General features: G+C 37.4%; 1 protein-coding gene across 7 annotated transcripts in view; it reads left to right on the top strand.

The window, feature by feature from the left end:
* Positions 1-13,112, top strand: part of IQCH (IQ motif containing H) — a 257,954-nt gene that overhangs the window by 15,712 nt on the left and 229,130 nt on the right. For all 7 annotated transcript variants that reach the window (XM_031668549.1, XM_031668548.1, XM_009210478.3 and 4 more), the window contains exon 4: positions 11,731-11,848. In XM_031668549.1, the coding sequence (XP_031524409.1) occupies positions 11,731-11,848 (118 nt within the window). The remainder of the gene's footprint in view (positions 1-11,730; positions 11,849-13,112) is intronic.

Raw genomic sequence — 13,112 nt, 5'->3', positions numbered from 1 at the left:
CAATCTTGATCAGGGGGTCAAATAGGAGACTTAACTTTCTCTAAGTTTTGAAGTGGGACAGAAGCAGGACCTGGCCTTTTATCGACATAGCCATCGGTCAAAGGATTTGGGCATATATTCATAATATGTGTATATTTATTTATAAATTATATATTTTTATTATATATAGTGAATACATTATAAAATGTACCAACATATAAATTTTTAGTAAGATAAATATGAAATAAGTATATTTAAAATTTTTAAAAATTGTATGAATAGCACAAAACTTTTAGTTCTTGCTAATAGTGTTCATTAACTATAATGTTCTGGTTGCTTAATCTTGTTAATTATGATGGCTTTATACCAGCTGTAATTAATATCTCAAGACATCATACTCTATACTTAGGTGAGGTTTAGCACTGATGATAGGTGTAAGTCCATAATTTCAGTTAGTCTTCTGGATAATTTCTAAGTTTTGGGGTTTCTTTGGCTGACTTTTCTTAAGTTGGATTGGATCATCATCATTTTTACTTTCTAATGTGGGTGAAGAAAAAAAGCTCATGCTGAGAGTAAAAATGTCAACTCTCATTTTCTTGTTCATGGATGCTTATCGTTATCTTCAAAATACAGTGTGCTTTTTGCAGAAAGCCTTAAGACACGTCCGTTTTTTCAGCCTTAGCATACTTGAAATTAAATAACACAATTCATAAACCCACTGCATGAGTAAACTGCAGTCCATTCTAATGCGCTGAGAGCAAATGCACCAGTGCTGGTCCACTGTTTTGTGGTTTGGAGACTCCACTCTCAGGTTGCCTTCAGAGCTGCAAGGGACGTTACCACATGAGGGATCGAGTGACAGGCTGAATATTGAATGGTAGTACAAAGTAGTTTTTTATTTATTTCTTTTTAAATGTAAATAGACGTTCTTATACTTTCCTCACATGACCAATGGCATCATCTTCTGTATCACCCGGGATGTGGGTACCGTATTTGAGAGACAACAGGTCTAGAGTGATGGTTCTCAAACTTTATTTGCAGTTTTCTTTCACTGGCTCTCAGAAGGGCATCCTAGAATCTGCATTTTAACAAACATTCTTGGTATTTCTAATGCAGATGATTTGTCCTAGGAATCTCTGAGATGAGCATGACTGCCTGGAACCAATATTTTTTTGGACACATAGAGGGCCTTTCTCTGTATGATTGAGAGCTTGGTCCTGGAAATTCTACTACCCGGTTGCTGTGAAGGATTGGAGTACCTCTTGCACTAGGATTGAGCCAGGACTGGAACCCGGCAGTCAGGCTAGCAGGAACTGCCAGTGCCTGCTCAAACTGTGAGGCTGATGGAGTATCAGAGGCCAAAAGTCCCAGGGCAGCAACTCCTTCTGAGAGGGAAGGCATATAATGACTGCAGATCTCTGTTTGTTCCTTCAACAGCAGAGCACAGTTCCTATGAGTAACTGAGAATCAACATTGTTTAGATATGGGGCTTCACTTTATCTATGGAAACCCAGGAAATAGGGAGAGTTCATTCCAAATGAATACTATCCATGGACACACCTTGAAAAAGGATTTAGAACAGAGAGGCAATAATGATCCTCTTCATTGTCATCCTTATCATGATCTTCTTGATCGTCATTAATGTTTTCATAACACCCTTGACAGTTTGCAAAGGACTTTCTTTAAACTTACAAGGTAAATATTTACTCTTTCTTTTTAAAGATGAGGAAACTGAGGCTCAGAGAGTTTATGTAAACCAGTCCTAGATCACATGCATAATCACTGATGAGGCTGGAATCCTAATCAAATATCTACAACCTAGCACTCTTTGCTCCATACCTGCCTGAAAATCAGAAAGCCTAATTTTCACAAAAGATAGTTTTCCTTTTTAGCCAGCATTGCCTAAGGGAAAATCTGGTAGTTTTGCCTGGTAGAGGCAAACCAGTAGGTACACAAAGTGATGATAGCGAATGCCAGCAAATGCAAGATTCTCCTAGCAGTAATCTTGAAACAATGATAAGGACATTATCAGAAGAGTTCAAAGTGCTTTTGTATTGTTTTCAAAATAGGTTTCACTTTATCCACACTTTGGCAATGATTTTTCTTTTATGTCAAAAGATAGTTCCTCCTCTTACCATTGCTGGCTTTCATAAATTTTATTGCTTGTGATATTTGCTCACACTGTTCTTAATGACCATGCTTTGCTTATTGACACTAGGAGGGTGACTGCCATCTGTACCAGCACTATCAGAACTGCACAGAAATCTTAATTTTTTGCTTGCTCTGTTGTGCTACTATTTGCGGGGGGGAGGGGGGGGGAAGAAAGAAACAAGAACAAAGCAAGTAATAGTGAGAAAAAGTGAGGGTAACAGGTTTTTGTTCAATGGTGAGTGTAGATTAGAAGGTGTCTTGTCATTCAATTATTGAAACACCATGGATCCTATCTATTCTGGGTTGTTCCAGTACAGTTATATACGATATTGACCACATTCTAGTCACAAACACATACACACACACACAGAGAGAGAGAGAGAGAGAAAGCATGCATAACAAGATGTTAACACTTGGTAATCTATGTGAGGGGCATTCACATGCTCGCTGTTCTTTCCATTTTTCTTTGGGTTTGGAACTTTTTAAAATAAAAAAACAAACTTTTAAAACAGAATTACAAAATAAAACATAACAACAAACTGGAAAAATATTTGCAACAGAAATGACACAAAAATTGCTAAGATTCTTAAATACAAAGTACACTTGCCAAAAAAAAAAAAAAAAAAACCAAAAACTAAAAACCCAACACTTGATATAGACAGAAGGGCATCAACAGACCACTCACAGAGATAAAAATGCAAGTAACGAGTAAGCATGTGGAAAGTGTTTAATGCCACTGGTAACTGATGAAACACAAACGAAACAAAAATGTTTCATCTTACAGATAAACCAGAGAAATGCAAATCAAACAATATATTACTATTTTTTCTTCAAAAATAAGCAAAACAAATTAATTTAAACCACCGTAATACTCAGTGCTGATGAAGGTATAGCAAATGGGCATACTTTTATCCTTCTGGTGGAAGTGTACATTAGCACACAGTTCTTTCTTCATTCAGTTTATTATTTTGTTGATACATAATAGTCGTATATATTTTCAAGGTACATGTGATAATTTGATACATTCTTATAATGTGTAAAGATCAAATCAGGGTAATTGGATTTTCCATCATCTTAAATACTTATTTTTTCTTTAAGCTAGAAACATGCAAATTATCTTCTAGGCATTTTGAAATGTACAGTAGAGTAGTGTTAACTATAGTCACCCTACTGATCTGTAAAACCTGGGTTTTATTTCTTCTCTCTAACTGTATATTATACCCATTAATCAACCTCTCTTCAACACCCCTTGTCCCTCTCCTCCTGCTCTCTGGTAACCACCAATCTACTCTCTATATTCATGAGATCCACATTTTTTTTTTAAGCTCACACATGTGAGAACATGAGATATATTTGTCTTTGTGTACTTGACTTATTTCACTCAGCATAATGACCTCTAGTTCCATCCATGTTGCTGTGAGTGACATGATTCCTTTGTTTTTTATGGTTAAATAATATTCCGTTGTGTATATATAGCACGTTTTCTTTATCCATTCATCCATTGATGGGCACTTAGGTTGATTCCAAGTTTTATTTATTGTGAATAATGCTGCAATAAACATGGGAATGGAAATCTCTCTTCAATATATTGATTTCCTTTCTTTTGGATATATACCCAGTAGTGTGATGGCTGGGTCTTATGGTAGTTCTATTTTTAGTTTTTTGATGCACCTCCATACTGTTTTCCATAGTGGATATACTTTACTGAATTCATTAATCAGTTCTAACAGTTTTTGGTGGTGTCTCTAGGTTTTTCTAAATATAAGATCATGTTGTCTGTGAACAAAGCTAATTTGACTTCTTCCTTTCCAATTTGGATGCCTTTCTTTCTTTCTCTTGCCTAATTGCTCTGGTCAGGATTTCCAGTATTATATGGAATAAACGTTGTGAAAGTGGGCATCCTTGTCTTATTCCAGATCCTAGAGGAAGGGCATCCAGTTTCTCCCTGTTCAGTATGATGTTGGCTATGGGTTTGTCATATATGGCCTTTATTATTTTCAGGTATGTTCCGTCTATACCCAGTTTGCTGAAGGTTTTTTTTTTTTTTTTTTAATCATGAAGGGATACTATGGTTAGTTTGGCTCCACCAAGTTTCATGTTGAAAGTTGATCCCCAGTGTTAGAGGTGAAACCTGATGGAAGGTGTTTGGATTGTGGGGGTGGATGCCTCATGAAGGGATTGGTGCCATTATCATGGGAGTGAGTGAATTCTACTCTTAGTCTCCATGGGAACTGATTGTTGAAAAGAGACAGGCACCTCTTCCTCTGTCTTGCTGCTTCTCTCACCATGTGATCTCTATGTACTGGCTCCCCTTACCTTCTACCATAAATGGAAGCAGCTCGAAACCCTGACCAGAAGCAGATGCTAGCACTATGTTTCTTTTATAGCCTGCAGAAGCATGAGCCAAATAAATCTGTTTTTTAAAAAATTACCCAGCCTCAGGTATTCCTTTATAGCAACACAAACAGAATAAGACAAGGGATGTTGAATCTTATCAGATGCCTTTTAGCATCTATTGGAATGATATACTTGGGTGCTCCAGTGTTGGGTGCATTGACACTTACAATTGTTCTATCTACTTGTTGAATTGACTCCTTTAATGATATAATGATCTTCTTTGACTCTTTTTACAGTCTTTGACTTGTAGTCCATTTTATCTATGTACAATTACTCCCCTTTTTGAGTTTCCAGTTGTATGGAATATCAACTCCATGTCTTTACTTTCAGTCTGTGTCTTTTTTTTTTTTTTTTTTTTTTTGAGATGGAGTCTCGCTCTGTCGCCCAGGCTGGAGTGCAGTGGCCGGATCTCAGCTCACTGCAAGCTCCACCTCCTGGGTTTACGCCATTCTCCTGCCTCAGCCTCCCGAGTAGCTGGGACTACAGGCGCCTCGCCCGGCTAAGTTTTTTTTGTATTTTTTAGTAGAGACGGGGTTTCACCGTGTCAGCCAGGATGGTCTCGATCTCCTGACCTCGTGATCCGCCCGTCTCGGCCTCCCAAAGTGCTGGGATTACAGGCTTGAGCCACCGCGCCCGGCCCAGTCTGTGTCTTTATAGTTGAGGTGGGTTTCTTGCAGGCAGCATATAGTTGGGTATTGTTTCTTTTATCCATTCAGCTGCACTGTGTTTTTTAATTGAAGAACTAAATCCATTTACATTCAGTCTTATTATTGCTAAGTAAAGACTTACTATTACCATTTTGTTGCTTGTTTTCTGGTTGTTTTATAAATTCTCTCTTCCTTTCTTACTGTCTTTCATTGTGGTTAGATTATTTTTCTCTGGTAGTATGTTTTAATTCATTGCTTTTTAATTTATTTTTAATTACTTAATTTATTTTTTTGTTGCCCAGGCTGGAGTGCAGTGTCGCAGTCTCAGCTCACTGCAACCTCCGCCTCCCAGGTTCAGGCAATTCTCCTGCCTCAGCCTGCCAAGTGGCTGGGATTACAGGCACCTGCCACCATGCCTGGCTAATTTTTGCATTTTTAGTAGAGACAGGGTTTCACCATGTTGACCAGGCTGGTCTCAAACTCCTGACCTCAAGTGATTTGCCCGCCTCAGCCTCCCAAAGTGCTGGGATCACAGGCACGAGCCACCATGCCTGGTCTGAGCCACCATGCCCAGCCCATTGCTTTTTATTTCTAACGTATCTATTATAGTTTTTTGCATTGTGGTTCCCATGAAGCTTATGAAAACATCTTCTAGATATAATAAGTTATTTTAAAGAGATAATGTTATCTGAGATCACTAAAATATAATAGAAACAAATAAAAAAATTTAAAAAAACTCTACAATTTAAGTCCATCCCCCATACATTTTGACTTTTTTTGGTCTCACCTTACATAGTTTTATATTGCCTATCTTTTAACAGGTTGTGTAGCTATTACTGTTTTTAATAGATTTATCTTATAGGCTTCATACTTGAGTTTGAGTAGGTGGTACACCACAGAGTATTAGTGTATTCTGAGGTTGTTTATGTACTTAATTTTACCAGTGAGTTTTTTACCTTCCAATGTTTTCTCTTTGCACATTAGTGATTTTTTTCTTTCAGATTGAGTAATTCTCTTTAGCATTTGATGTAACATGGGTCTGGTGATAGTGAATTCGCTCAGCTTTTGTCCATCTTTGAAAGACTTTATCTTAGCATATTTGAAGGATACCTCTGATGGATACAGTATTCTTCAATGGCAGCTTTTTTCTTTCAGCACTTTGAAAATGTTTTCACACTGTCTCTTGGCTTGTATAGTTTCCATTGAGAAGTCCTTTGCCAGATGAACTGGACCTCTTTTATGTGCTATTTGCTTCTTTTCTCTTGCCGTTTTCAGGATCTTCTCTTTGTCCTTGACCTTTGAGAGTTTGATTAGTATATTTTGGGATGGTCTTATTTGGGTTGAATCTGTTTGATGTTCTCTGTCCTTCCTGTACCTGGATAGTTATGTCTTTCTAAAGTTTTCAAAAGTTTTCTGTTATTGTTTCTTTAAATAAGCTTTCTACCCCTTACTCTTCTTCAACTCTCTCTTGAACATCAATAATTTTTAGATTTGGTCTTCTGAGGGAATTTTTTGTATCTTGTAGGTGATCTTCATTTCTTTTTATGTTTTTCTTCTCTGACTGTGTGTTCTCAAATAGCCTGTCCTCAAGCTCACTGATTCTTCTGCTTTATTCATTCTGCTGTTGAAGGTCTTTAGTGAATTTTTTAGTTCAGCATATATATTTCAAGATTTCTGTTTGTTTTTATTTTTATTATTTCAATCTCTGTTAAATTTCTTTGATACATTTCTTAATTGATTTTCTGTGTTATCTTCGTGATCACTGAGTTTCCTTGTAATTGCTATTTTGTTCTTGGTCAGTGAGCTCGCATATCAACATCTCATTAAGGTCAGTCACTGGTTCCTTGCTTTGTTCATTTTGGGGAAGTCATGGTTCCTTGTTTGCTGTTGTTGTGGCTGTATGTCTGTTTCTTTGCATTAAAGGATTAGTTATTTATTCCAGTCTTCTCTCTCTGACGTATTTTGGTTTTTAATGGATATTTTTGCTTTTTTCTTTGTAATTTGTATCTTTCTTCCCCCCCACTAGGTTGCTGTCTCCTTTTTGGCACTAGATGGCACCTTAAGCCTAGGTTTGCATCGAATCTAATAAAGGATCAGAGTGCTGCCTGTCCCAAATGGAAGAGGTCCCAAAGGAGATATTCTGGCAATGTGGGTCACCTGGCCAAGGGTTTGTACCAAGGGGACCTGTGGAACATATTTCCTACAGCATGGTACTGCCACTCTGATTTGGTGTCTCCCTTGGCCTAGTGATAGAGTGGAATTTCTAGGGTTGGGATGGTTGTCTCACCTCTCCACTTTGTCTCTGGCGGTCCTCAGGGATATTTGTCCCTTCAGGTACTCCTGATACTTCCCATGGGTTGAGGTAGGGACAGGTCTTTTGTCAGGAACCCAAGGTGATAGGGAAGCTGGTTGTCAACCTTGATCTCACTTTTTCTAGTGAAGAAATCATGAGTTGGGGGAAATATTTTCACATGCTTGGTGCAAGACAGATTGTGGAGAGGGGAGTCACGGATATGGAAATCTGATTTCCCTTCCATCTGCTTGGAGTTTTTTCACTTCTCCATGGCCCCGGGAACTGTCTCATCCTCATCTTTGGGTTCTGGGTTATTGCTGGTAATAATCTCGGTAATGTATGTTTGTTTTTAGTTTTCTGTTGTGAGAGCAGGAAGCCAGTTTGCTTCTATGCTGCCATTTTGGAACTGGAAGACAGCATGAAGTTCTTAAAAGCAATTTTTCAACATATATGAAAAAATTTAAATTATTATTTTGGGCCGAATGTGGTGGCTCACGCCTGTAATCTCAGCACTTTGGGAGGCTGAGGTGGGAGGCTTACTTGAGTCCAGGTGTTTGAGACCAGCCTGGGCAACATAGTGAAACCCTATCTCTACAAAAAACTTTTTTAAATTTGCTGAGTGTGGTGGCATATGCCTGTAGTCTGAGACAGGAGACTGAGACGTGAGACTGAGACAGGAGAATTGCCTGAGCCTAGGATATTGAGGCTGCAGTGAGCCATGATTGTGTCACTGCATTCCAGCCTGGGTGACAGAGTGAGATCTTGTTTCAATGAATAAATATGTTTTAATTTAGTAATTGTAGCTCTAAGAATTATCTTAGGAAATAAGGAAAGATATACATTAATGTCTGTATAAGTATGTTCATTTTAGCATTGTACCTAAAGCAATAACTTTGGATATACCTTAAGTATCAACAGTAAAAGAATGATTAAATTCATTTTAACGCATCTATATGTATGTTATGTAGCTATTAAAACTGATATTGAAGAAATTTTAATGACATGGAAAATTTCTCATAGCATATGCTGAGGGAGAAAAAAGCAGGGTACAAAATTATATCTCAATTCAATTATCAGTATCTAAATTCACTTCTAAACACATCATCCGTGGAAGTAAAAGGATTAAAGAAATACACCAAGATACTTTCACTTCTGGGAAGGTGGTGACATACTGTCTTTTATGCCTCCTGCTAAGTACAACTAAAAACTTTGGGCATTATATTTAAAACAAACTTTAAAAGACTCTGCAAGACGGAGAGAAGGCAGACCAGCTGAGGGTCTTGAGACACAAGGAACAGCATGGTGGTGAGTGTCCTGGGTTTTCTTTTTGCCTCATATATCCCATAGCAAACATATATAATTTTTCTTCCCTCCAAATAATTTCCTTTAACAGGAAATTCTTCAAGACAGGTCTCAGGCAACAAATTCTCTTAGTTTTTATTTGTCTCAAGACATCTTTATTTCCCCTTCACTTTTGAAGGATAGTTTTTACAGGTTAGTGGGTTTTTTCTTTCCACATTTTAAATATTTCAATTCATTCTCTTCTTGCATAGTTCCTAAAAAAAAAAAAAGTTCAGTATAATTATTATCAATAGGTAAGGTGTTTTTTTCTCCCTGACTTCTTGCAAGATTTTCTTTGTCTTTGGTTTTTCATAGTTTAAATATGATATGTATAGGTGTAGGGTTTTGTTTTGTTTTGTTTTGTTTTTTGCATTTATCCTGGTCAGTGTTCTCTGAAATTCCTGAATCTGTAGTTTGGTGTCTGTCATCAATTTTGGAAAATTCTCAGCCATTATTACTCAAATATTTCTTTGGTTCTTTTGTCCCTTCTTTTTCTTGTATTCCTATAATGAGTATGTCACACTGTTTATAACTGAATATTCTGTACTGTTTTATTCATTCTTTTTTCCCCTCTGCGTTTCACTTTGAGGAGTTTATATTGACATTTCTTCAAGATCACTGATTTTGTTTCATTGGCCATATTCAATATATTGATAAGCCTATGAAAGACATTCTTCACTTCTTAAAACAATACTTTTTATTTCTAGCATTTTCTCTTGATTCTTTCTTAAAGTTTAAATTGCTCTGCTTACATTACCTATCTTGTCTTGCATGTTGTACACTTTTTTCATTAGTGCCCTTAGCCTGTTAATCAGAGTTATTTTAAATTTCTGGTCTGATAATTCCAAAATCTCTGGCACAGCTGAATCTGGTTCTGATATTTGCTTTGTCTCTTCAGACTGTTTTTTTCTTTCCTTTCAGCATGCCTCATCATTTTTTATTGAAGCCTATATACCATCATTACATCATTGGGTAATAGCATTTAAGATAAATAGGCCTTCAGTGTGAGGGCTTGTGTTTATCTGACTAGGAGTTACACTGTGTTTACTGTTTGCTGTTAACTGTTGGCATCTGAGCATTTCCTCCAGTATCTTTGTGTTTTTTTTTGTTTGTTTTTTGTTTTTTTTTTTTTTTTTGAGACAGAGTCTCGCTCTGTTCCCTAGGCTGGAATGCAGTGGCGTGATGTTGGCTCACTGCAAGCTCTCCCGGGTTCACACCGTTCTCCTGCCTCAGCCTCCTCCTGAGTAGCTGGGACTACAGGCGCTCGCCACTGCGCCTGGCTAATTTTTTGTATTTTTAGTAGAGGTGGGGTTTCACTGTGGTCTCGAACTCCTGACCTTGTGATCTGCCCGCCTCGGCCTCCCAAAGCAGTATCTTTGTTTTTATCACCCCTTTTGTCTCCTGTTTTGTCTTTGGGTTTCCCTAGAAACCCCTTCTTAAAAAGAGTCTAAACTTTGCAGTCTTTCATATATAGTCTTCTGTTATCAGGGGCTCTGTAAATGTGGTGGTAAGGTGTGTGTAGAAGGAAGCATTCTATACTCCTATAATTAGGTCTCAGTCTTTTGGTGAGTCTTTGCCCTGGGCTGTTACCTTGACAAGTTTTTCTCAGCATTTCCTCCCCTTTAGTGAGATAGGAAGGCTAGAGTGGGTGGAAGTTGTCTAATTGCCCTTCTTCAGGTCAGATAAGGCTTTGGTAAGACAGTTTCCTTGAGAACTTGCCTTCATTACAGAGAATAGAACGAAGAACAGAGCTCCCCGGGAATATTCCAAAATAGCTATTTCCTTCTCCCGCTGCTGGAAGCAGGAGCAGATTCTCTGATCTTCACAGTGAGAACACGTTGGGGCTCTTGGAGGTAAAACTCACAAAAGTATGGGACCCTCTAAGATTCTCCTCCTTGCCCCTAAGAATTTTTAACTCTCAAGCTAGTCCACACTGAGCCTCGAGAAATGTGTCGATTAAAGCTTAAGTGTTCTTGTCAGTGCAGGTTCCAACAGCTGACTTCTCTCAGGCTTCTGCTCCCTGCAGGCTGTGATGCTTTATACTACTCCTCTCTCCAGCTTTCAGGACAGCAGTTTACCCTGTGATCTCAATTCTCTGATAGATAGAAGAAGAGTTGTTTTTGGTTCATTCAGCTTTTTTCTTGTTGTGAGAATAGGAATGACAACTTCCAAGCTTATTACATGTTGGAGTGAAACTAGAACTCCGTTAGTTGCTTTTTAATGATAATTTTGCAAAAGTGGGTATCACAATAGAATCAAGTTATTGAGTTGTATTGAGTTATTGGTGGGTGAGTTTTGTTAGTAATAATTATATTGATAATCTTAAAGATCTTGAACTTGCTTTCAAATTAAAAATTTTAAGACATAACATACCACACAAATACTCATTCTTACAATTTTATTTTTTTTTATATTGCACTCCCATGAAACTATCCACTGCTTAATAAGGAAAATGTTTAACCACCTTTGATATTTAAATCTTTACAACTATATAAAATAGCAGAGATTTCAAGAATATAAGTATTAACCACTTAGGGACCATCATTTTGCATATATTTAACATTGGCTCTCCTGTAATTTGATTTTATTAAACAAAATACAACATTATGTATTTTCTTTTACCAAGAATGTTTTATAGTGCAGTAATTCTTTCAGTTGTTAATCATATAAACTCAGCCAGAAATAGAGCTTTTTATTCATGCTATAATGGTCTTTATCAGACTTGGAAATTCTTATGCTTAATAAAACAACTACAGTTTTACAGTGGCAAAAATGATAAAGATTAGTTTAATTTATTGTAATTACCGATAGAATATTTCCTATAAAATATAAGCTTAATTAGGAAGCATTGTTTTAAAATTACAATTTGAGAAGCTTTTAAGATAGCAAATTTGATTTTAAATTCCATTTCTTTTTACTTAGGTTACTTCCAACTGTAATTGATCAGAAATCATTTATTTTCCCTCAGGAATCTGAGGGTAAACTTTGGCAATCCCAAAGACAGCACAGTTCATCTCTGCCTGTCTTTCCAAGAGCAAAGGTAGGTATAGAGAAATTCATAGACAGAAAGTAGTTTAGTGACTGCCAGGAGCTGGGAGGAGCAGAGAGTAGGAGTGACTTTTAATGGGTATGAAGTTTCTTTGGGGGATGATGAACATGTTCTAGAATTATATTGTGGTGATGATTGCACTACTCTGAATATAGTAAACACCACTGAATTATATACTTTAAAAATGTGAATTTTATGGTATATTAATTACATCTCGATGAAGCTGTTAAAAACTTTTTAAAAAAGAGTAAAGTAAGAAATTTGCTTTGTGTTCTAAGTTAGAAAACATAATGAATGTATAGGTCTGTTTCTAGAATTTCATTTTATAGTTGTCTCAGGTATGTTCATGGCATAGTCAATTTCTACAACAAAAGAGCTTTCTTCAGAAGAAAATAAATCAAGACATAATGCCTTCACATTTTTTAATAGAGCCAGGTGGCAAGGAATAGAGCTCAATAAGTTTCTGACTTGGCCTCCATTGAGTGTTCTCTCAATTTTGTATCTGTTTTGTCCCTGTCTTAGTTCAGGCTGCTGTAACAGAATACCATGAACTGGGTGGCTTAAACAACAGAATTCTATTTCTTACAGCTCTGGAGGCTGGAATTCAAAGGTCAAGATGCCGGCAGATCCGGTGTCTGGTGAGGTCTTTCTTCCTAGTTTGCAGACAGCCTTCTTCATTTGTTTCTTCACATGGCAGAGAAAGAGAGAAAACCAGCAAGCTCTTGTGTGTCTTTTTATAAGGGCATTGATCTCATTCATTAGGGCTCTACCCTCATGAGCTAATTATCTCCCCAAATCCTCACCTGTTAACACCATTACCCTGGGTTAGGATTTCAACATATGGGTTTTGGTGGGCGAGGGGGGTGGGGCACAAACATTCAGTCCATAGCACACCCTGACTTAAAAGTAATACTAGCTCACCTCTTTTGGATAGCAGGAACTGTTATCAGTACTTTGAAAATACTAACTTGTTTGAACTTCAGAACAACCCTAGAAGGAGGTGTTATTATTATTATTATTAAGATGGAGTTTCACTCTTGTCACCCAGGCTGGAGTGCAATAGTGTGATCTCGACTCACTGCAACCTCTGCCTCTCAGGTTCAAGCAGTTCTTTGCCTCAGCCTCCCGAGTAGCTGGGATTACAGGCACCCGCCACCACGCCTGGCTAATTTTTGTATTTTTAGTAGAAATGGGATTTCACCATCTTGGCTGGGCTGGTCTTGAACTCCTGACCTCATGATCCACCTGCCTCGGC

Source organism: Papio anubis, chromosome 7, assembly GCF_008728515.1.
Source record: "Papio anubis isolate 15944 chromosome 7, Panubis1.0, whole genome shotgun sequence".
Lineage (NCBI taxonomy): Eukaryota > Metazoa > Chordata > Mammalia > Primates > Cercopithecidae > Papio > Papio anubis.
This window is presented reverse-complemented; position numbering and strand designations above follow the sequence as displayed.